This window comes from Vipera berus, assembly GCF_964194415.1.
Source record: "Vipera berus genome assembly, chromosome: Z".
NCBI classification, from domain to species: Eukaryota; Metazoa; Chordata; class Lepidosauria; order Squamata; family Viperidae; genus Vipera; species Vipera berus.
Genome location: NC_138205.1, coordinates 3,544,807 through 3,565,290, shown reverse-complemented (window position 1 = coordinate 3,565,290; position 20,484 = coordinate 3,544,807). Strand labels below are relative to the sequence as shown.

At 52.3% G+C, this 20,484-nt stretch overlaps 1 protein-coding gene across 3 annotated transcripts in view; it reads right to left on the bottom strand.

Moving 5' to 3' along the window:
* Window positions 1-20,484, bottom strand: part of LOC308677932 (importin-4-like) — a 40,238-nt gene that overhangs the window by 10,155 nt on the left and 9,599 nt on the right. For all 3 annotated transcript variants that reach the window (XM_081344646.1, XM_081344647.1, XM_081344648.1), the window contains 19 exons: window positions 19,946-20,125; window positions 19,306-19,371; window positions 18,426-18,527; window positions 17,711-17,794; window positions 17,444-17,605; window positions 16,746-16,799; window positions 16,539-16,648; window positions 14,984-15,092; window positions 12,470-12,599; window positions 11,163-11,276; window positions 10,224-10,337; window positions 9,061-9,184; window positions 8,672-8,783; window positions 7,486-7,604; window positions 6,762-6,839; window positions 4,844-4,901; window positions 2,942-3,047; window positions 1,861-2,054; window positions 1,269-1,316 (listed from right to left, as the gene is read on the bottom strand). In XM_081344646.1, coding sequence (XP_081200772.1) covers window positions 1,269-1,316; window positions 1,861-2,054; window positions 2,942-3,047; window positions 4,844-4,901; window positions 6,762-6,839; window positions 7,486-7,604; window positions 8,672-8,783; window positions 9,061-9,184; window positions 10,224-10,337; window positions 11,163-11,276; window positions 12,470-12,599; window positions 14,984-15,092; window positions 16,539-16,648; window positions 16,746-16,799; window positions 17,444-17,605; window positions 17,711-17,794; window positions 18,426-18,527; window positions 19,306-19,371; window positions 19,946-20,125 — 2,064 coding nt within the window. The remainder of the gene's footprint in view (window positions 1-1,268; window positions 1,317-1,860; window positions 2,055-2,941; window positions 3,048-4,843; window positions 4,902-6,761; window positions 6,840-7,485; window positions 7,605-8,671; window positions 8,784-9,060; window positions 9,185-10,223; window positions 10,338-11,162; window positions 11,277-12,469; window positions 12,600-14,983; window positions 15,093-16,538; window positions 16,649-16,745; window positions 16,800-17,443; window positions 17,606-17,710; window positions 17,795-18,425; window positions 18,528-19,305; window positions 19,372-19,945; window positions 20,126-20,484) is intronic.

Here is a 20,484-nt window from a genome sequence, read left to right as displayed (position 1 = left end):
CAGTTGTTTATTTAGCTGAGCTTTTGCCCCTCTTTCACGACTTTCCTCGCCGTGTCCGTTCAGGGAATCACCGCAGTTGTTTTAAGTTAGCAACACGGTCGTTAAACGAATCCGGCTTCCCGCCACCCCCATCCCCCCCAGACGTTGCTTGTTGGAAGGTCGCAAAAGGCCATCACGTGACCCCCCCCTCCGACCGTCATAAATACAGGTCGTCCTCAACTTACAAGCGCGTTTAGTGACCGTTCGAAGTTACGACAGCACTGGAAAAAGGGACTTGCGACTGTTTTTCACACTTACAACCGTCACAGGATCACCTGCGGTCAGAGGATCGAAATTCAGATGCTTGGCAACCGACTCGTATTTACGACGGTCGCAGCGTCCCAGGGGGAGGGTGGGTGTGTCACGTGATCCCCTTTTGCGACCGTCTGACAAACAAAGTCGACGGGGGAAGCCGGATTCGTTTAACGACCGGCTTACTAATTTAACAACTGCACCGATTCACTTAGCAAACGTGGCGAGAAAAATCTTAAAATGGGGCAAAACCCGCTTAGCGACAAAAATCTGGGGCTCAATGGTGGTCGTAAGCTGAGGACTACCGTTAGGAATCGGTTGCCAAGCAGTCTGAATTTTGACCACGGGGATGCCACGACGGGTCCTAATTGTGAAAACTGGTCAGAAGGCCCCTTGGTCAGTGCCGTCGTAAGTTGGAACAGTCACTAAACGAAGCTGGGGGGGGTCTTCAATCGTAGGTGGAAAAGTATTTCCACATTATCCGCCGGGACTGGTTTATCTTCTCTTGCTTTTCCATTTAAAACTTCCACTGGAAGTTTTTAAGAAGAGACTGGAAGCCATTTGTCTGAAATGGTATAGGGTTTCCTGCCTGAGCAGGGGGTTGGACTAGATGACCTCCAAGGTCCCTTCCAACTTTATTACTGTGATAAAATGGACTTTTTGGTAGATTTTTATCATTTAAATTCTGCCTTTCGGTCTCGCGAAGCTTAATCTTGATTTTTTTTTGTTCTTTTTCTTTGCAAATGGCTATTAAACTACGGGGAGTCCTCGAGATACACCCGTAATGGAGTCTGCCCATTACGGTCATAGGTCAGAACGGAGGTGTGACCAGCTCAGTTTTTGAACTTTTTTTTCCCTTTTCTTGGTGGTGTGGGAGTTGTGTGGGAGTTAAGCAAACACGGGGGCTGTGAAATGAACACGGCGGTCGTTCAACGAATCGCCGCGGTCATTAAACGGGATCCGAGGGGGGGTCTTACTTCATCACTGTCGTCCTCTTCCTCTTCCTCATTGTCCTGGCAGGCGACCTGCGGAGGGGAAGGAAGAGAAAAGTCACTTTCACACAACGAAAGCAACTCTCCCGTTTGCCCGGAAAAATGCACGGAGTTGGGATCCGATGTCGTCCCCGACTTACGGCCATAAGGGAACCCCCAATTTCTGTTGCTAAGTGAGTCAGTTAAATCAGTTTGGGGCCCATTTTAGGACTTTTGCCCCCCCCCTTCACGTTACTAAGCGAACCGCTGCCGGCGTGATGTGAACTGTGCGGTCGTTAAGCGAATCCAGGTCTCCCCCCCCCGCCGCAGACTCTGCTTTTCGGAAGGTCGCAAATCACTGCGACCGTCCTAAATATGAGTCGGTCGCCAAGGGCCTGAATATTGATCCCGTGACTACCGCGGGGAGGCTGCGACGGTCGCGAAGCGTGAAACACACGGCCGTTAAGTCCCTTTTTCCAGCGCCGTCGTAACGTTGAGCGGTTACGAAAGGAAAGGTTGTAAAGTCGGGGACTGTTTGCGATCCGGTGGAGGGACGAGGAGGAGGAGGAGGAGGAGGAGGAGGAGGAGGAAGACTCACTTTTTGTTCCAGTACCTCCCGCACCAGCCGGCAAAGCTCGGTCAGTTGGGCCGGCTCCGGCAGAGCCTCCTTCTTGCACTCCTTCACCACTTTGGCCAGGACCTCCAGCACCGCCATCACCACCTCGCGCTCGCGGTCCTCTTGCGCCCCCTTCAGGTAGACGGGCAGAAGGCTGGAGACCAGCTTCCGGAAGGCTGCGGGGGGGGGGGGGGGAGGGGGGGAGAAAAGGAGGGAGAAGAGAGGGGGGGAGGAAGAAAGGATAGAGAAGGGAGGAAGGGAGGAGAGAAAAGGAAGAAAGGACAGAGAAGGGAGGGAAGGAGGGAGGGAAGGAGGAAGAAAGGATAGAGAAGGGAGGGAGAGAGAAGAGAAAAGGAAAAAAGGATCCAAAAGGAAGGAGGAAAAGATAGAGAAGGGAGGGAGGGAGGGAAGAGAAGGAGGAGAGGTGAGAGGGAGGGGAGGGAGGAAGGAAGGGAGGAGAGGGAGGAAGGAAGGGGAGAGAAGGAGGAGAGGTGAGAGGGAGGGAGGGCGGGAAGGAGGGAGGAAAAAGAGAGGGGAGGGAGGGAGGGAAGGAAGGAAGGAGAGGGAGGGAATGAGAAAGCAGGAAGAGGGAAGGTGGAAGGAAAGAGGGAAAGAAGGGAGGGAGGAGGGAATGAGAAGGAAGAAAGGGAGGGAAGGAAGGATGGAAGAGGAGAGAGGAAGGAAGGAAGGAAGGAAGGGGAGAGAAGGAGGAGAGGTGAGAGGGAGGGCGAGAGGAAGGAAGGGACGGAAGGAGGGAGGAAAAAGAAAGAGGGAAGGGAGGGAGGGAATGAGAAAGCAGGAAGAGAGGGAAGGTGGAAAGAGGGAAAGAAAGGAGGGAGGAGGGAATGAGAAGGAAGACAGCGAGGAAGGAAGGAAGGGGAGGGAGGGAGGGAAGGGAGAGAAGGACGAGAGGTGAGAAGGCCAGGTAGCTCTTTCCGGCCCCCCCTTGGGACCCCCAGCCAAGGGCCGGGGGCTCTCCTTCCCAGGCTGCCTCAATCCAGAGTGTCTCTGTGTGTGTGTGTATGTGTGCGCGCCCCCCTCCCCAACCCCGCCACCCGCTCACCCGCCACGTGCGACTCGGAGGGCTCCTCCTTGCACACCCGATGCAGCGAAACCGCAAACTGTCCCAGGGCTTCGAACGCCGCTTTCCGCACCCGGATGTGGGGACACTAGAAAAGGACAAGACGCCCCCATCCCCACGTTAGAGAGAGATCAGAAGACACACACACACACACACACACACACACCAAAGCCCCCCACCCACCCGCCTTTGCACCGGGCACGGCGACCCCGACTTTAGCCAAAGCGAGGTCAGAGCAGCTGACACAATGCGGAGCTTCAGAACCTGGGAAAACTCGGGCAGAGGAGATCCAAACCCCGGTTCAACCCCCGCTCCCCAAATTTTCTGCAGCCCCCCCCCCAAAATACGACACCCTACCCAGAGCTAAAAGCTCCCCGCTCCCCCTCATTTCTGGCTGAAGCAAAGTAATATATATATACAGCAGCGACGATTCTTCACAAGGCTGTAAAACTATACGGGTAGTCCTCGACACACGATTAAGAACGGAGTCTGTTCGTTACGTCGTCGCGGTCGTAAAAGGGGACGGGCACAGCTCGCCTTCTGGACTGGGGTAGGTAGTCCTTGACGTACGGCCCAAATGGAACCTATTTATTATGGTTTTAGGACAATGGCGGTCATAACGTGGGCTGTTCGCACCGCTGACCTGATTTAATAATAATAATAATAAAGTTGGAAGGGACCTTGGAGGTCATCTAGTCCAACCCCCTGCTAAGGCAGGAAGCCCTGTACCGCTTCAGACAAAGGGCTGTCCAGTCTCTTCAAAAACTCCAGTGTTGGGGCATTCAAAGCTTCTGGTGGCAAGCTGTTCCACTGGTTAATTGTTCTAATTGTCAGGAAATTTCTCCTTAATTCTAGGTTGCTTCTCTCCTTGACGAGTTTCCATCCGTTGCTTCTTGTCCTGCTTTCAGGAGCTTTGGAGAACAGCTTGACTCCTTCTTCTTTGGGGCAGCCCCTGAGAGACTGGAAGACTGCGATCATGTGTCCCCTCGTCCTTCTCTTCATTAAAGTAGACACCATCCCCAAATCCTGCAACTATTCTTCATATATTTTAACCTCCCGTCCCCTGATCCTCTTTGTTGCTCTTCTCTGCACTCTTTCTAGAGTCTCGGCATCTTTTTTACATGTTTTGACAATGTTTTTTGCCGCAGTCATAAAGAGCAAACCCAGCGGTCGTTAAGCGAATTGAAGGCTTGCGGTGGGTACAGTTTGGGGCAAGAAACGGAAGTCAGGGCTGGGTTTTTTTTTTAAAAAAAACGCGGCCATCTTGCCGAGCGCCCAAACTTTTGCTTACGTGACTGGGGGAGGAGGCGGGGGAGAGGGGCGACCGTCGGAACTACGAATCCAGACCAGACGTTCCCCTTTTTTCCCCGGGTCCATCGTAATTCTGAACGGTCACTAAGTGGCCAGTCGTAAGTTGAGGACTACCTGGAAAGTCCCTAAGCGAAGGGGTGCCTTGCACGCGTTCAGGTTTTCTTCAGGAATCGTCTTCCCGAGGACCCTTCCCGCCCCAGACCCCCCCCCCCTCCCTCCCTCCCTCTTATGAACGAAGCTTTATTGTCAAAGTATAACCATCTATACCAGGGGTCGGCAACCTCGGCTCTTTTATGACTCGTGGACTTCAACTCCCAGAATTCCTGAGCCAGCTATGCTGGCTCAGGAATTCTGGGAGTTGAAGTCCACAAGTCATAAAAGAGCCGAGGTTGCCGACCCCTGATCTATACATTGAGATTGGCTGAGCCTCTCTTCGTGCCCCTCCCCTCCACCACAACTCACAGTGACACAAACCCTCCATCTTATTATCTCTCCCTCCCTCCCCCCCCTCTCTCTCTCTCACACACACACACACACACACACACACACAGGCCAGTGTCGGTCCAGTCTTACCAGCAGTAACTGGGACACTTCCTGGAATGAGGTCTCGATGTAAGGCAGGAAGGACACACTGAGAAAGAGAAAGAGAGGAAGGAAGGAAGGAAGGAAGGAAGGAAGGAAGGAAGGAAGGAAGGAAGGAAGGAAGGAAGGAAGGAAGGAAGGAAGGAAATGGGAAAGGAGGAAGGGAAGGGAAGGAAGGAAACAAGCAAGCAAGCAAAAGGAGGGAAGGAAAGTAAAGGAAGGAAGGAAAGTAGAAGGAAGGAAGGAAGGAAGATAGAGGAAGGAAGGAAGGTAGGAAATGAAAAGGAAGGAATGGGAAAGGAGGAAGGGAAAGGAGGAAGGTAGGTAGAAGAAGGAAGGAAGGAAGGCAGAGGAAGGAAGGAAGGAAGGAAATGGGAAAGGAGGAAGGGAAGGGAAGGGAGGAAACAAGCAAGCAAAAGGAGGGAAGGAAAGTAAAGGAAGGAAGGAAGGAAGGAAGATAGAGGAAGGAAGGTAGGAAATGAAAAGGAAGGAAATGGGAAAGGAGGAAGGGAAAGGAAGGGAAGGGAGGAAGGTAGGTAGAAGAAGGAAGGAAGATAGAGGAAGGAAGGAAGGAAATGGGAAAGGAGGAAGGGAAGGGAAGGAAGGAAACAAGCAAGCAAGCAAAAGGAAGGAAGGAAAGTAAAGGAAAGAAGGAAAGAAAGAGGAAGGAAGGAAGGAAGGAAGGAAGGAAGGAAGGAAGGAAGGAAAGAGACAAGGTGAAGGAAGGGAGTGAGGGACCGAGGAAGGAAGTAGAAAAAAGGAAGGAAAGATATAGGAGGAAGGAAGGAAGGAAGGAAGGAAGGAAGGAAGGAAGGAAGGAAGGAAGGAAGGAAGGAAAAATGAAGAATTTCTGGAGCAAATCAGCTCATTCCCAGCTGTTCTCCCCAGATGCAGCTTTCCCCCTTTACTGTATTCACCCTCTCCCACCCATTCTCTGGGGGTTAAAAAATGAAAAAGGGGGCTTGACGTCACATCAAATCATCACAAAATGTCCCCCCTGCCGCCCTCTGCACAGTTGCCAGGCTGTCTTCAGTCCCCCACGCCCCCCCAGCCCAAATTTACCCTTCCCCCACTTTCAGGGGGTCCACGTGGCCCCAAAGAAGGGGAGGCAGTCGGTGTGGGGGTGAAGGTGACGGCTTGGAAACCAGGAGACGGTGAGTTCTAGTCCCACCTTAGGCACGAAACCCAACTGGATGACTCTGAGCCGATCACCAGGAGACGGGGAGTTCTAGTTTCGCCTAAGGCATGAAAGCCGGCTGGGTGACTTTGGGCCAATCACCAGGAGACAGTGAGTTCTAGTCCCACCTTAGGCACAAAACCCAGTTGGGTGACTCTGAGCCAATCACCAGGAGACGGGGAGTTCTAGTTTCGCCTAAGGAACGAAAGCCCACTGGGTGACTTTGGGCTAATCACCAGGAGACAGTGAGTTCTAGTCCCACCTTAGGCACAAAACCCAGTTGGGTGACTCTGAGCCAATCACCAGGAGACAGGGAGTTCTAGTCCCGCCTTAGGCAGGAAAGCCGGCTGGGTGACTTTGGGCCAATCACCAGGAGACGGTGAGTTCTAGTTTCGCCTAAGGCATGAAACTAGGCGGTTTCACAAGGCGGTGAGTTCTAGTCCCGCCTGAGGCAGAAAGCCCAGCTGGGTGACTTTGGGCCGATCACCAGGAGACGGGGAGTTCTAGTCCCGTCCTAGGCATGAAAGGCGGTTGGATGACTTTGGGCCAATCTATCTCTCTCAGCCCAGCCCGCCTCACAGGGCTGTTGTTTTTTGGGGAAAAACAGGAGGAGAAAGGCGCGTTTTATAGATGTTCGCTGCCTTGAGTTAATTCTAAAGTAATAAAGGCGGGATTAAAAAATAAAAATCTACTAAATAAACGCAGGCATAGAATTTAGGAAAACCCAGTTACCTGACGCTGGCGGCAAGTTCTCCCAGAGCTATGCAGGCGTCCTCTTTCTCGTCCATAAAGGCGCTCCGCACGCACATCCTGGGGAAGGGCGGAAGAAAAGCTGATAACCGGGCCTCAAGTGCTGGAAGCTGCCATGTTTCTAGTCCACAGGAAGGCTGAGGACACTTTCCGAAACAGGAAGGCAGCACCCAGCTGCAGGTAGCCCTCGACGTGCGACCACAGTCGAACCCAACGTCCTGTCGCTAAGCTAGGGGCGCTCGCTAGGGGAATTTTTTTGCCTCCTTTTACGACCTTTCTCGCCAAAGTGTTGTTAAGTGAATCACTGCAGGGGTTAATTTAGCAACCCGGCTGTTGAGGGGATCTGCCTTCCCCGTCCCGACGGTCGCGAAAGTGGAACATAGCCCCGGGACAGCACCGCAACCGTCATAAATAGGAACCGATCCTCCAAGCATCTGAATTTTGATCACGGGATGCTGCAACGGTCGTTAAGTGTGAAAAACGGTCGTTAAGTCGCTTTTCCCAATGCCGTGGTAACTTCGTGCGGCCACTAGAAGGAACCGTTGTAAAACGAGGACCACCTGTACCAGCTCAGAAACTGGGAAGGAAACAAAACTCGCACTCGTGTCCTTACCCTGCACCGTCCCGTCTCACGAAACAAAGGCCAACTTCGAATTTGGACACACACACACCCCATAACCCACCCACCCCCGAATGAGAGAGTTACCCCAGGGGGTCCGAGTCTTCTTCATCTTCCTCGTCGGTAAGCGTTTCCTCTCCTTCCACCTCGGCCTCCTCTTCCTCATCGTCGAACAGAAGGAAGGAATTCCCCGAATCGAGGGGGGGCTACGAGAAAGGAAAGAGCGGCTTCGGTTAGTGACGATCCGCCGTATTCGAAAAACGTCGCGGCCGCCCGGTCGCTTCGAATCCCGAATGAACTAAAACAGCCGTGAAACACACACACACACACACACACACACACACACAGAGACACACACCCCGTTCGGTGGGCTGAGGATTCTAACCAGGTTTGAGATCTATTCTCGGTCCTTAAAATCGACTCCTGAGGATTTAAAGATTCGTGGACGGAAGTGAAAAGTTGAGTTTAACAAAAAACAACAACAACACACACACACACCCGCAAAAAAATGAAGCTGATGTTTTTATTTAGCAAATTTAGCAAAGGGCACTCTGGGCGACTCGCAAAGCAGGAGGAGGATGAAAAGGATGGATGGGAGAGAACGTCTGTAGGTCAGTTTTGGACTGTGGGGTCCCTGGGTGCTCTCTGAGCATGGCTGGTTTGCTTGCGGACGTTTCGTGACCCGACTAGGGAACATCGTCAGTGCTAGAAGGGATTGTGGGAGGAGGAAGAGGAGGAGGAAGAAAGAGGAGGAGGAGAAGAACTGAGGGGTCCCTGGGTGCTCTCTGAGCATGGCTGTTTTCTTGAAGACGTTTCATAACCCAACTAGGTAACAACATCAGTGCTAGAAGGGAGGAGGAGGAGGAGGAGGAGGAGGAGGAGGAGGAGGAGAACTGTGGGGTCCTTGCTGCTCTCTGAGCTTGGTGGTTTTCTTGCAGACATTTTATCACCTAACTAGGTAACCCAATCAGTGCTAGAAGGGATTGTGGGAGGAGGAAAAGGAGGAGGAAAACAAAGAGGAGGAGGAGGAGGAGGAGGAGGACTGTGGAGTCCTTGGTGCTCTCTGAGCTGGTTTTCCACTTTTGCAGACGTCTCCTGACCCAACTAGGTAACACCATCAGTGCTCAGGAGACTGGTTCCTACACATCAAGTCTCATCCGAGAGTCTAAACTCAGCCCTTTGAAGTCCGGCTGGACTTCAACTCCCAGAATTCCCCAGCCAGCACAGTGTGTGTGTGTGTGTGTGTGTGTGTGTGTATGTTTTGCCTTCTCACCTTGATGCCCTCAGTGGATTTGAGGGAATAAATCAGAAGAGTGGTGATGCGAGGCAGGTACGGGGTGATCGAATCCCCCATGACGTTCGCCAGAGCGCCGAAAAGGCTGTACCTAGAGAGATGTGGGGTTAAAAATAATCCTTGTTTTTTTGGAGTTGGCAACCCAAAAAAAAAAAATTAAACTTATAGATAGTCCTCGACTTACGACAGTTCATTTAGCGACTGTTCGAAGTTAGGTGGGGTTTGGTGACAACTTCATTGAAATCCCTCCCCCGCCACCTCACTATATGGTAGACTGGGGTCTAACTTGTTTAACAGGAAACAAGGTTAGTCAAGATGAGAGGGGAAAAGTCACCACCAGGTGATGGGAGACGCCCTAGCAGACTTACGTGCATCGTCGCAAGTCTGGATCGTCCACTCGGTCGCAGAGGTCCAGTCCAAGCTGGCAGCATTTCTCGGAAAGCGGCTGGAAGACGTCTTTATCCAGGACGTTGGCCAGGATAGCCATTGTCTCTGCAAAGGGAACAGGGAAGGCAGGCATCAATCGGAATTTCTCAACGGTGGCCATTTTGAGATGTGGACTTCAGCTCCCAGCGTTCCCCAGTCAATCGGCCAGGGGTCTTCAAACTCGGCCCTTTGATGGACTTGTGGACTTCAACTCCCAGAATTCCTCAGCCGGCGTGCCTGGCTGAGGAATTCTGCGAGTTGAAGTCCACAAGCAGGGGTCTTCAAACTCGGCCCTTTGATGGACTTCAACTCCCAGAATTCCTCAGCCGGCGTGCCTGGCTGAGGAATTCTGGGAGTTGAAGTCCACAAGCAGGGGTCTTCAAACTTGGCCCCATTTGCGCACGGGCTCTAGCACTGCCAAGACCGTCACGCAGGTGGTAGCGGTGCTGTTTGTACGGGCGCCTGGTCCCATTTGTGCATGCGTGTGGGCGCGGCCGTTTCTGCATGTGCGTGGCCCGTTTGCGGCGCGCACGCAAATTTGCCTGCTCTACCCTTTCCCTCCGGGCTGCCAACCTGGATAGCTTGGGGGTCTCTGTCCTAGGCCAAAAGGCTGGGTAGCCACGCTGGATAGCCAGTGGAACAGCCTGCCTCCAGAAATCATGGGCACTCGGTCACTGGAGGCTTTTAAGAAGAGGCTGGACAGTCACTTGTCTGAAATGGTATAGATTCTCCTGCTTGAGAAGGGGGCTGGACTAGAAGACCTCCAAGGTCCCTTCCAGATTCTATTCTATTCTGTTCTATTCCATATTTTCTATTCTATTCTATTCCATATTTTCTATTCTATTCTATTCTATTCTATTCTATTCTATTCTATTCTATTCTAATTCTATTCCATTCCATATTTTCTATTCTATTCTATTCTATTCTATTCTATTCTATTCTATTCTATTCTATTCCTTTTCCTATTCTATTCTATTCTATTCTATTCTATTCTATTCTATTCTATTCTATTCTACTCTATTCTATTCTATTCCTTTTCCTATTCTATTCCTATTCCATTCTCATTTCAACAATGGCTGCCAGGTTGCCGAACATTTTTCCTTACCGATCGATTGAATCTGGACGGGCCTGAGGTCTTCGCGGGTGGTCAGCATGTAACTTGTGAGGTGCTCCATGATGGCTTGGAAATACGGGAGAAAAGATTCCTTGGCAGCCTGGGCTGGAGATCACAAGGGATGAGGATCAGCAGGGAACGGGAGCCACCAGACATGACCTAAGGATCCGGTTCGTGCTTTCGGCCTTGCTACAGCCAGATCTGTGAGCCGGTTCAGCCTAGTGAGGGAGGTACCGGGCTAGAAACTGGGAGACGGTGAGTTCTAGTCCCGCCTGAGGCATGAAAGCTACCTGGGTGACTTTGGTCCAATCACCAGGAGACGGGGAGTTCTAGTCCTGCCTTAGGCACGAAAGACATTTGGGTGACTTTGGACCAATCATGAGGAGCCCGGGAATTCTAGTCCTGCCCTAGGCAAGAAACTTGGGTGGGTAACCTTGGACCATGAGCCAAAGACCAGGACTCTGGAAGTACTAGTCCCGCCTCAGGCGTGAAAGGCAATTGGGTGATCTTGGGCCAACGACCAGGACACTGGGAGTTCTAGTCCTGCCTCAGGCATGAAAGGCGGTCGGGCGATCTTGGGCCAACAACCAGGACACTGGGAGTTCTAGTCCCGCCTCAGACGTGAAAGGCGGTTGGGTGACCTTGGGCCAACGACCAGGACACTGGGAGTTCTAGTCCTGCCTCAGGCATGAAAGGCGGTCGGGCGATCTTGGGCCAACGACCAGGACACTGGGAGTTCTAGTCCTGCCTCAGGTATGAAAAGCGGTTGGGTGACCTTGGGTCAATGACCAAGAGACTGGCAGTTCTAGTCCCGCCTTAGCCATGAAAGGCGGTTGGGTGACCTTGACGTTGTAAGAAAGGTGGCCGAGTAATTGTGGGCCAGTTCCACACTCAGGGTGTGTGTGTGTGTGTGTGTGCCGATCGGCCTACCAATGGCTCCGATGGCGCTAACGGCCAGCTCCTTGGTGCGCGGCGTCCCAGGAGAGGTCAAAGTGCTGAGCATCTTCTCCATCAATGCTGGCAGGTAGGGTGCAATCTTATCTTCTGTTGGGAGCAGAGAGAAATTGTTCATTGGTAATAATTCAGACCTCGGCCATTTTGAGAGGGGTGGACTTCAATTCCCAGAATTCCCCAGCCAGCTATGCTGGCTGGGGAATTCTGGGAGTTGAAGTCCATCCCTCTTCCAAGTTGCTGAAGTGGAGAAACAAAGCTTTAGGGCTTCTCGTGAACCCGTTACAGGCAATCCTCAAGTTACAACTACTCTCCTAGTGACCGCTGGGGGAAAAAAAAGAAGTCGTAAAACCAGGTCAGTCACTCGATGTTGTACATGCCGACGGCAGCAAGGCTCTTTTATGCCCCCAAAATGGAAGGATATTTCTGATTCCCATAACGGACGAACGGCTGCAAAAAGTGAAGGAGTTGGAATTAACTGCTCGGATGAAAGACAAGGACACAAATCAATTTCATTTCTGTTTGTGCTGCTGGTGGATGTGAAACAAAATGAAACTTTGACTTTGGGTTTTGAGGCAGGTTTGACGCTAATAGATATTATTCTACAAAAAGTAAAAAGTTTGAGATTTTTGCGTTACTAACTACTAGGTCTACGGCGCCAAAATGGAGTCAGACGTCAACGCCTTTTTTTCTTTCTTTTTCTCTCGAATCTTCTCCTTTTCCTTATCTTTCCATCCTCTTTATTTCTCTTTCTTACGTTTTGCGTTTTATATTTTGATCAAACTAATAATAATAATAATAATAATAATAACAATAAATAAAATTGTTAACCCAAAATCGGGCTGGCCAGGTGAGGATCCGCTTAAGGACCGTCGATTCCACCTGTGATGGTTGTAAAACGGCTTTGCGGGTAGTCCTCAAATTTACGACCACTGTCGCTCCGCGAAAGTTTTAAGTCAGTTTGTCCCCATTTTCTCGCCCCAGTGCTTCGGTGAATCACAGCGGTCATCAAATTCGTCAAGCTGTCGTTCTGTGAAATCTGGCTACCCCACTGGCTTGGCTCCTCAGAAGGTCGCAAAATGGGACACGGCATCCGTCCTAAAGATGAGTCGGTTGCCAAGCGTTTGAATTTTGACTGCGTGACTGTGGGAGACGCTACGACGGTCTTTTTAAGTGTGAAAACCGGTCAGAGGTCAGTTAAGTTGCAACTTGGAACGGCCGCTAAATGAATGGTTGTAATTCGAGGACTACCTGTATTTGGAAAGAAGGTTGGCGGGAGTTCCTACCCAGATTCTCCACAAAGTTCTCCAGAGCGTAGTAAGCCTTTGCCAGGTGCGTGGTGTTGGCCAGCTGGACCCCCTCCAGGTAATGCAACAGGAGGGGCATGATGTCGTCCGAATAACGAGCAATGTCTGGCTACGATTAGGGAAGAGTTAATAAAAAATAAAATTAAGATAAAATTCAGCAACTTGATAAAAACTAAAGCCTACATTTAAGTGCAAGTCGTCAATAGAATAGAGTTGGAAGGGACCTTGGAGGTCTTCTAGTCCAGCCCCCTGCTCAAGCAGGAGAACCTGTAGTACCATCTCAGGCAGGTGATTGTCCAGTCTCCTCTTCAAAATCTCCAGTGATGGAGCGCCCACGATTTCTGGTGGCAAGCTGTTCCGCTGGCTAATCGTCCTCATTGTTAGGAAGTTTCTCCTTAATTCCAGGTTGCTTCTCTCCTTGATGAGTTTCCAGCCATTGTTTCTCGTCCTGCCTTCTGGTGCTTTGTAGAATAAATTGACCCCCCCCCCCTCTTCTTTGTGGTAGCCCCTCAAATACTCAAGTACTGCTATCATGTCTCCCCTATTTCTTCTTTTCTTTAGACTGGCCAAACCGAAATCCCGCAGCCGTCCTTCGTATGTTTTGGTCTCCAGGGCCTTGGATCATCTTAGTTGCTCTTCTCTTGAATTTTTTTCCAGATTCTCAACATCCTTTTTTTTGTGTGATATGGTGACCAAAATTGGCTGCAGTATCCCAGGTGGTGGGGACGCGGTGTGGCTCAGTGGGTTAGGACGCTGAGCTTGTCGATCAGAAGGTTGGCAGTTTGGCGGGTCGAATCCCGAGTGCCGCGTAACAGAGTGAGCACTTGTTACGTGTCCCAGCTTCTGCTAACCTAGCAGTTCGAAAGCACGTAAAAAAAATGCAAGTAGAAAAATAGGGACCGCTACGGTGGGAAGGTAGCAGCGTTCCGTGCGCCTTTGGCGTCTAGTCATGCCGGCCACATGACCACGGAGACGTCCTCGGACAAGCGCTGGCTCTTCGGCTTTGAAACGGAGATGAGCACCGGCCCCTAGAGTTGGAAATGACTAGCACGCATGTGCGGGGGAACCTTTACCTTTACCTTTATCCCAGGTGTGGCCTCACTAGGGTTTTACAAAGCGGCACAAATACCTTGAGTGATTTTGCTTCTATGCCTGTTTATACAACACGGGATTGTGTTAGCTTTTTTGGCTGCTGCTGCACACTCTTGGCTCATGGTCCTCAGTAAACAGCCCTCTGTTTTAATGACCGTCTGAAATTAAAGGTGCCTGGTAAACCAGTCCTCGTTTTGCAAGCGTCGCGACATTTCCCACAGTCACTTAATCACAATCTGGGCACTCTCGGGAAGCGGCTCGCCCGAATTTTGATCGCGTCGCTATGAAGAGGCTGCAAGGGTCCTAAGCGCGAGGACTGGGCGTCCCTGCTTTCATAGAATCGAAATCACGCAAAGTCTTAGTACCGCTTTGTAAAACCTTTAGTGAGGCCACACCGGGAATCCTGCATCCAGTTTTGGTCACCACATTGCAAAAAAAAAAAAAAAAAGATGTCGAGACTTTGAAAAAAGTGCAAAGAGCAGCTAAGATGATTAAAAGGCCTGGAGACTAAAACATAGGAAGAACGGCTGCAGGATTTGGGAATGGCCGGTCTAGAAGGCACATGATAGCAGTTTTCCAGTATTTGAGGGGGCTGCCCCAAAGAAGAGGGAGTCAAGCTATTCTCCAAAACTAAAGAGGGCAGGACAAGAAGCAACGGATGGAAACTAATCCAAGCAGAGAAGCAACCTCGAATGAAGGAGAAATTTGCTAACAGAGGGAGGACAATTAAGCAGTGGAACAGCTGGCCACCGGAAGCTGTGGGTGCTCCAACACCTGGAGGTTTTGAAGAACAGACTGCGCAACCTTTTTGTCTGAAATGGTGTAAGGCACAGCTCCCCAACCATTGCAGCTTGGCGGCCTGGAAGGAGAAGCAGGCAAATGGGCACGTGCACAATGGCAGCGCTAGTGTTTGCACACACGTGCAAACGGGCCGCACATATAAGATAAATGGGCCGCTGGCGCCCGTACGCAGGTGCAAATGGGGGCGCTACCGCAATTGCGGGGGGCTTGCCAGCTATTCCTGGGGCCCGGTGGCCAATAGGCCACGGCTCGGAACTAGGCTGCAGACCACAGGTTGGGGGCCCTTGGTATAGGGCAGGGGTAGGCAACCTTGGCTCTTTTATGACTCGTGGACTTCAACTCCCAGAATTCCTGAGCCAGCCATGGCTCAGCTTGGAAACCTCTCCCTTTCCCCTCAGCCTGGCTGGCTCAGGAATTCTGGGAGTTGAAGTCCACGAGTCATAAAAGAGCCAAGGTTGCCGACCTCTGGTATAGGGTTTTCCTGCTTGAGCAGGAGGATTGGAGAAGACCTCCACGGCCCCTTCCGGCTCTATTCTGATGGATTAATAGTTAACTAATTATTCATATTACAAATTGCTTTCTCCTTTCGGCACGGCTCACCTGGAGATTCTCGGAGAACTGGCCCAAGGCGAAGAGTGCCGCGTTGCGTACCACCTGGCTGTCGTCTGCCAGTGCTCGACACACCACCTGCAACATGGGCTGGAGATGCCTGTGGACGGAAGGACACGGACACAGGATTGAGGCCACATCACCTCAAGAGACCTCGGAGCCGTCCCTAGACTGATTCCAATGACATCCCCTTGACGTTCCTAGCCCAGGTGCAGATGCAAGTCGTCCTCCTCCATTTACAACCACAATTGCGCTCCCAATTTCTGTGGCTAAGTGAGACCACTGTGAAGCGAGTTTGGCGCCATTTTACCACCTTCCTTGCCACCGTTGCTAAGCGAGTCACTGCAGTTAATAACAGGGCTGTGCCGTGAATCCGGCTTCCCCACTGACTTTGCTTGTCAGGTGGTTGCCAAAAGGGATCCTGTGACCCGGGGACACACGGCGACCGTCGTAAATACGAGTCAATTGCCAAGTGTCCAAATTTTGATCATGTGGCCGTGGAGGAGGCTGCAACGGGGCTAAGTGTGAAAAATGGTCATAAGTCACTCATTTTCAGTGCCGTCGTAAGTTAGAATGGTCTGTCAGGGTAATGATTTAACACAGAAATGTCAAACACAAGGCCCGGGGGCCGGATCCGGCCCGCGAAGTGGTTTCGTGTGGCCCGCGAAGCCATCCTGGAAACAGTGAGGGAACGGCCCCCACTGCCTTGGCCCTGGCCCAGAGACCCTCCTTCTGCCAGAGACCCTCAGATCTGTCCCACTCCTGCCCAGGCCCCCATAGGCACCCTTGATGCAAACCATGTAGAGCTGGCCACGCCCACCCAGTAGGCCATACGCACTCTAGCCACGCCCACTCAGTAGGCCACACCCACCCGGCCCCCTGAGGGCAACTGCAGTGCTGATGTGGCCCTCAATGAAATTGAGTTTGACACCCCTGATTTAACAGCTAAATAGCTTATGTAATGAAAGGTGTATGATGCAATGATGGGAATGACTCAGCAGGGTCTGTGTCCCTTTAAGAGCCTGAGTATAAAAGGGAAGGCTTGGTGAAGCATCTGTCTTTTCTGTTTCCTGCTGTAATTGTGGTTTGTATCCTGCTGTATGTATATTGTTCCTGGTGTATGATATTGTAGATAGTGTAAGATAAACCACCATTTGATACAAACACTGTTTATTGTGTTTACTCCTGGATTAACTCGCGCAATAAGACTGTGCATGCTCTGACATGGTCACTAAAGAATTGTACTGTACAGGAAGTCCTCGGCTTACGGCCACAATTGAGCCCAAAATTTCTGTTGCTACATGAGACATTTGTTGAGTTCTGCCACGTTTTACGTCCTCTTTTGCCAGAGTTAAGTGAATCACGACAGTTAATAGCGTGGTCATTAAGTGAATCTGGCTTCCCCTCTTTGACAGGTCACAAAAAGAGATCACATGACCGCCCGGGGACGCTGTGACCGTCAGAAATAGGAGAACCACCTGCGAGTGGGACAGGGCCTGATCCCAAAGCCCGCCCCCCCCAGGGGGTAGGTGGGGAGAATACGTACTTGTTGCGGATGTGGTCCCCGCAGCCTTCCGCCAGAACCGCCAAGCACATGAGCCCGGCCTTGCGGTGATAAGGGTTGGGGCTCAAAAGGGCCGGCTCCATTAGAGGCGTCTGGGGGGGAAAAGCCACAGGAGTACTTTTAAGGCATGGCTGCCCCCCCCTTGTCATCATTCTGAAACTGCCCCCCATCTATAATACACCCACTTACCAGCTGGGGGAAGAGTTTTTCGGGGGGCAGGTACAGTGCCAGCATATCCACCACCTGTTGTGGGGGGGGGGGGAGGAAAAAGGAAGATTTGACTAGGGAATCCTGTAGGGTAGGGGTCTCCAATCTTGGCAACGTTAAGACGGGCGGACTTCAACTCCCAGAATTCCCCAGCCAGCTAAGCTGGCTGGGGAATTCTGGGATTGAAGTCCGCCCGTCTTAACATTGCCAGGATTTTTCTCTAAGCTCCCACTTGACTCTAAAACCACAATCTGCTGTAGTTTCCTTGCTTTGGGGCCTAATGTCTTGTAGCTCTGCCGGGAATAAGCCGGGATTGGTGGTTTGCTGGGCCGGGTGGACTCCACCAATGGAATCGCCCTCTAGAAACTTGAGCCAAAGCGCCAACTGAAGGGAAGTCCACCCGGCTTCCAACTGTCCCAACTTGGAGAGTCCCGCTCGAAGGCAAAAGAACCCAGTTGGGATCTGCCCCACAGGGGATTCTGGGAGGGCGGGGAGGAAAGGAGGCTGGGGCATGCTGGGAGTCGAGGAACCAAAGGCTTAGAAAATAGCGGCAAACTGGGCACAAATGCAGGGGATTCTGGGAGGGAGCCCGCCGAGCCCAGAGCATCCTAGAAGTTGGGGGGGGGCCTTGAAATTGAGAGATTGCTGCCCCCATCAAAAAGGGGGGGGGAAAGGCAGACCTGGACCGCAAAGTGTTTGGGCTGCTGGACCTCGGCCTGGTCTTCGATCTCCTCCTCGGTCAGCTCGTCCTCAGAGTCCATCTGGCCGGGGGGAGGCTCCGCGCTCATGATGGGGAAGAGGGCCGCCAGGATGGGCGAGAGCAGCTTGTGCTTCAGGATGGCCTGGGGGGGGGGGAGAGAGAGAGAGAGAAGTGGGGGGGTGAGGGGGCTCCTGTGGCAGGAGGCAGGATGCTGCGGGGGGGAAGGAGAGTGGGGGGCAGCCCTGACCTTGCTCTTCAGCTTGACCAGGTAGCTGATGCAGGAGAGCGCCTTCACCCGCAGGCCGTCGCTCAGCTGCCGGTTGGAGGCCACCTGTGTGGGAAAGGAGGCCGAGTCAGGGCAGGGGCCAGATCGGTGGCCAGCCAGCAGGGGGTGCTGTGGGGATGGAGCGCGGGGGGGGGGCAGGAAAGAGGTGTGGCCAGTGGGAGGCGCCCTAGAAGTGGAAGAGGAGGCAGGAAAGAGCCGTGGGCAGCAGCGGGTGCCAGGGGGTGGAGTTTCAGGAAAGAGGCGTGGCCAGGGAGGTGAAGTAAGTGCCAAGAAAGAGGCGTGGCTAGCAGGGGGTGCCAGTGGGTGGTGTCAGGAAAGAAGCGTGGCCAATGGGGGGGCAGGTGGTGGAGTTTCAGGAAAGAGGCGTGGCCACCAGGGTAAAGTAAGTGCCAGGAAAGAGGCGTGGCCAGCAGAGGATGAGGTTAGCACCAGTAAAGAGGCATGGCCAGCCAGTAGGGGGCACCGTGGCAGTGGGTCATGCACAGGAAAGAGGCGTGGCCAGCAGGGGGCACCAGCAGGTTGGAGGTTTCAGGAAAGAGGAAAGGAGTGTGGCCCGCATGGGGCGCCAGGGACCGCAGAAGTCGCAGGAAAGAGGCGTGGCCAGGAGGGGGCGGCAGGGGATTGGAGCAGGCGGCAGGAATGGGGGGGTGACCGGCCAGCCGCCCATCCCGTTCACCTCCAGGCAGAAGTTCACGACTTCGGAGAGATGCTGGACCACAATGGCGACTTCGGTCTCTAGGAGTTCGTCAAAAACCTCCATCGCTTCGCTTGCCTGGACCTGCAGGATGGGCGGGTGGTCCAAGTTAGAAAAGAGAACCGGGGGGGGGGGGGGGAGAGAAGACATTGCCGTTTGAGGATTAGATGAGGAGTGGGGAAAGATTGGTCCTTGAATGACTTGTGGACTTTAACTCCCAGAATTCCTCAGCCAGGCACGCTGGCTGAAGAATTCTGGGAGTTGAAGTCCACAAGTCCTAAAAGGGCCAAGTTTGAAGACCCCTGCTTGTGGATTTCAACTCCCAGAATTCCTCAGTCAGGAAGGCTGGCTGAGGAATTCTGGGAGTTTTGAAGTCCACAAGTCATCAAAGGGCCAAGTTTGAAGACCCCTGCTTGTGGACTTCAACTCCCAGAATTCCTTAGCCAGGCACGCTGGCTGAGGAATTCTGGGAGTTGAAGTCCACAAGTCCTAAAAGGGCCAAGTTTGAAGACCCCTGCTTGTGGACTTCAACTCCCAGAATTCCTTAGCCAGGCACGCTGGCTGAGGAATTCTGGGAGTTGAAGTCCACAAGTCCTAAAAGGGCCAAGTTTGAAGACCCCTGCTTGTGGATTTCAACTCCCAGAATTCCTCAGCCAGGAAGGCTGGCTGAGGAATTCTGGGAGTTTTGAAGTCCACAAGTCATCAAAGGGCCAAGTTTGAAGATCCCTGCTTGTGGACTTCAACTCCCAGAATTCCTCAGCCAGGAAGGCTGGCTGAGGAATTCTGGGAGCTGAAGTCCACAAGTCATTAAAGGGCCAAGTTTGAAGGGCCCCGCTTTACACGCGCACAAACAAGACTGCACCTCGTTCACGTGAATGAGTTCCCGGATGGCTGCTATCACCTTGGGCACCATAGAAGACATCAGAGTCTGGAAGAAAGAGATTGGAGAGCCACTTAAAAATGAAAGGCACACTGCAGGGCTTCTCAACCTTTGAAAACAGTTGGACTTCAACTCCCAGAATCCCCCAGCCAGCCCTGGAAGGCGACTATTCAATCTTCCAGAGTTAACCTGGATTCAAAAAAGGTTTTGATTTTAAGCGCGCCGTTTCTATACCGATCGGTAAATTAAAGCACAGGATTCATCAGTCAAAATCGATCTGCCAGAAATCCAGTTTCAAAAATGATCGTTTTCCCAAACAAAGGGCATTGGGTAGTCCGGGGGTGGGGGGGGGGGTGGGGAAGGGAGGAAATGAGTGGCTGTCTAGACCAGCAGCCACTGCCAGTCCAGGAGCATTGGGAGGGCCGCAGATTTTAATCTGGAGCTGGTGGCAAAGAGTTCCCCAGTCCCTTTGAGTTACTTTCTACCAGCAACATTGAGGCTTCGGCCTCAATTAACAGGAGGAGGAGGAGGAGGAGGAGGAGGAGGAGGAGGAGGAGGAGGAGGAGGGGAAGGAGGAGAAGCAGGCAGGTGGGACGAAAGAGGAAGAGGATGGTGTACCCACCACTTCGTCAGAGCTCAGCCCTCCTACCACGGCACTCAAGCTCCGGAGGGAATAGTAAAGGACGGCCGGCTGGCTCCGGTTGTTGAGCGTCTGATGGAAGAGGCGCAGGAGATCTTTGTAGTAGGGAGAGAACTGGTCTGCGTCCAGATCCAGAGCAGACTGCAGCAGCAGCAACGCCATCTGTGACCACAAGGGGGTGGAGGGACAAGGTGGTCTAGCTAGAACCCAGGCGACGCCGCGTTCTAGTTCTGCCTTCGGCATGAAAGCCGACTGGGTGACTTTGGCCCAATCACCAGGAGACGGTGAGTTCTAGTCCCAACTTAAAGCATGAAAGCCGGCTGGGTGACTTTGGGCCAATCCCTTTCTCTCAACCCAACCCACTTCACAGGGCTGTTGTGGGGAAAACAGGAGGATGAAGGAGTATAATTAGGTGTGTTCCCCACCTTGAGGTAAAAATAATAAAGGTAGGAAAAGATAAAAGGTAAGATAGACAGAGAGACAGACAGAAAGGATGGATGGATGAATGAATGAATGAACAG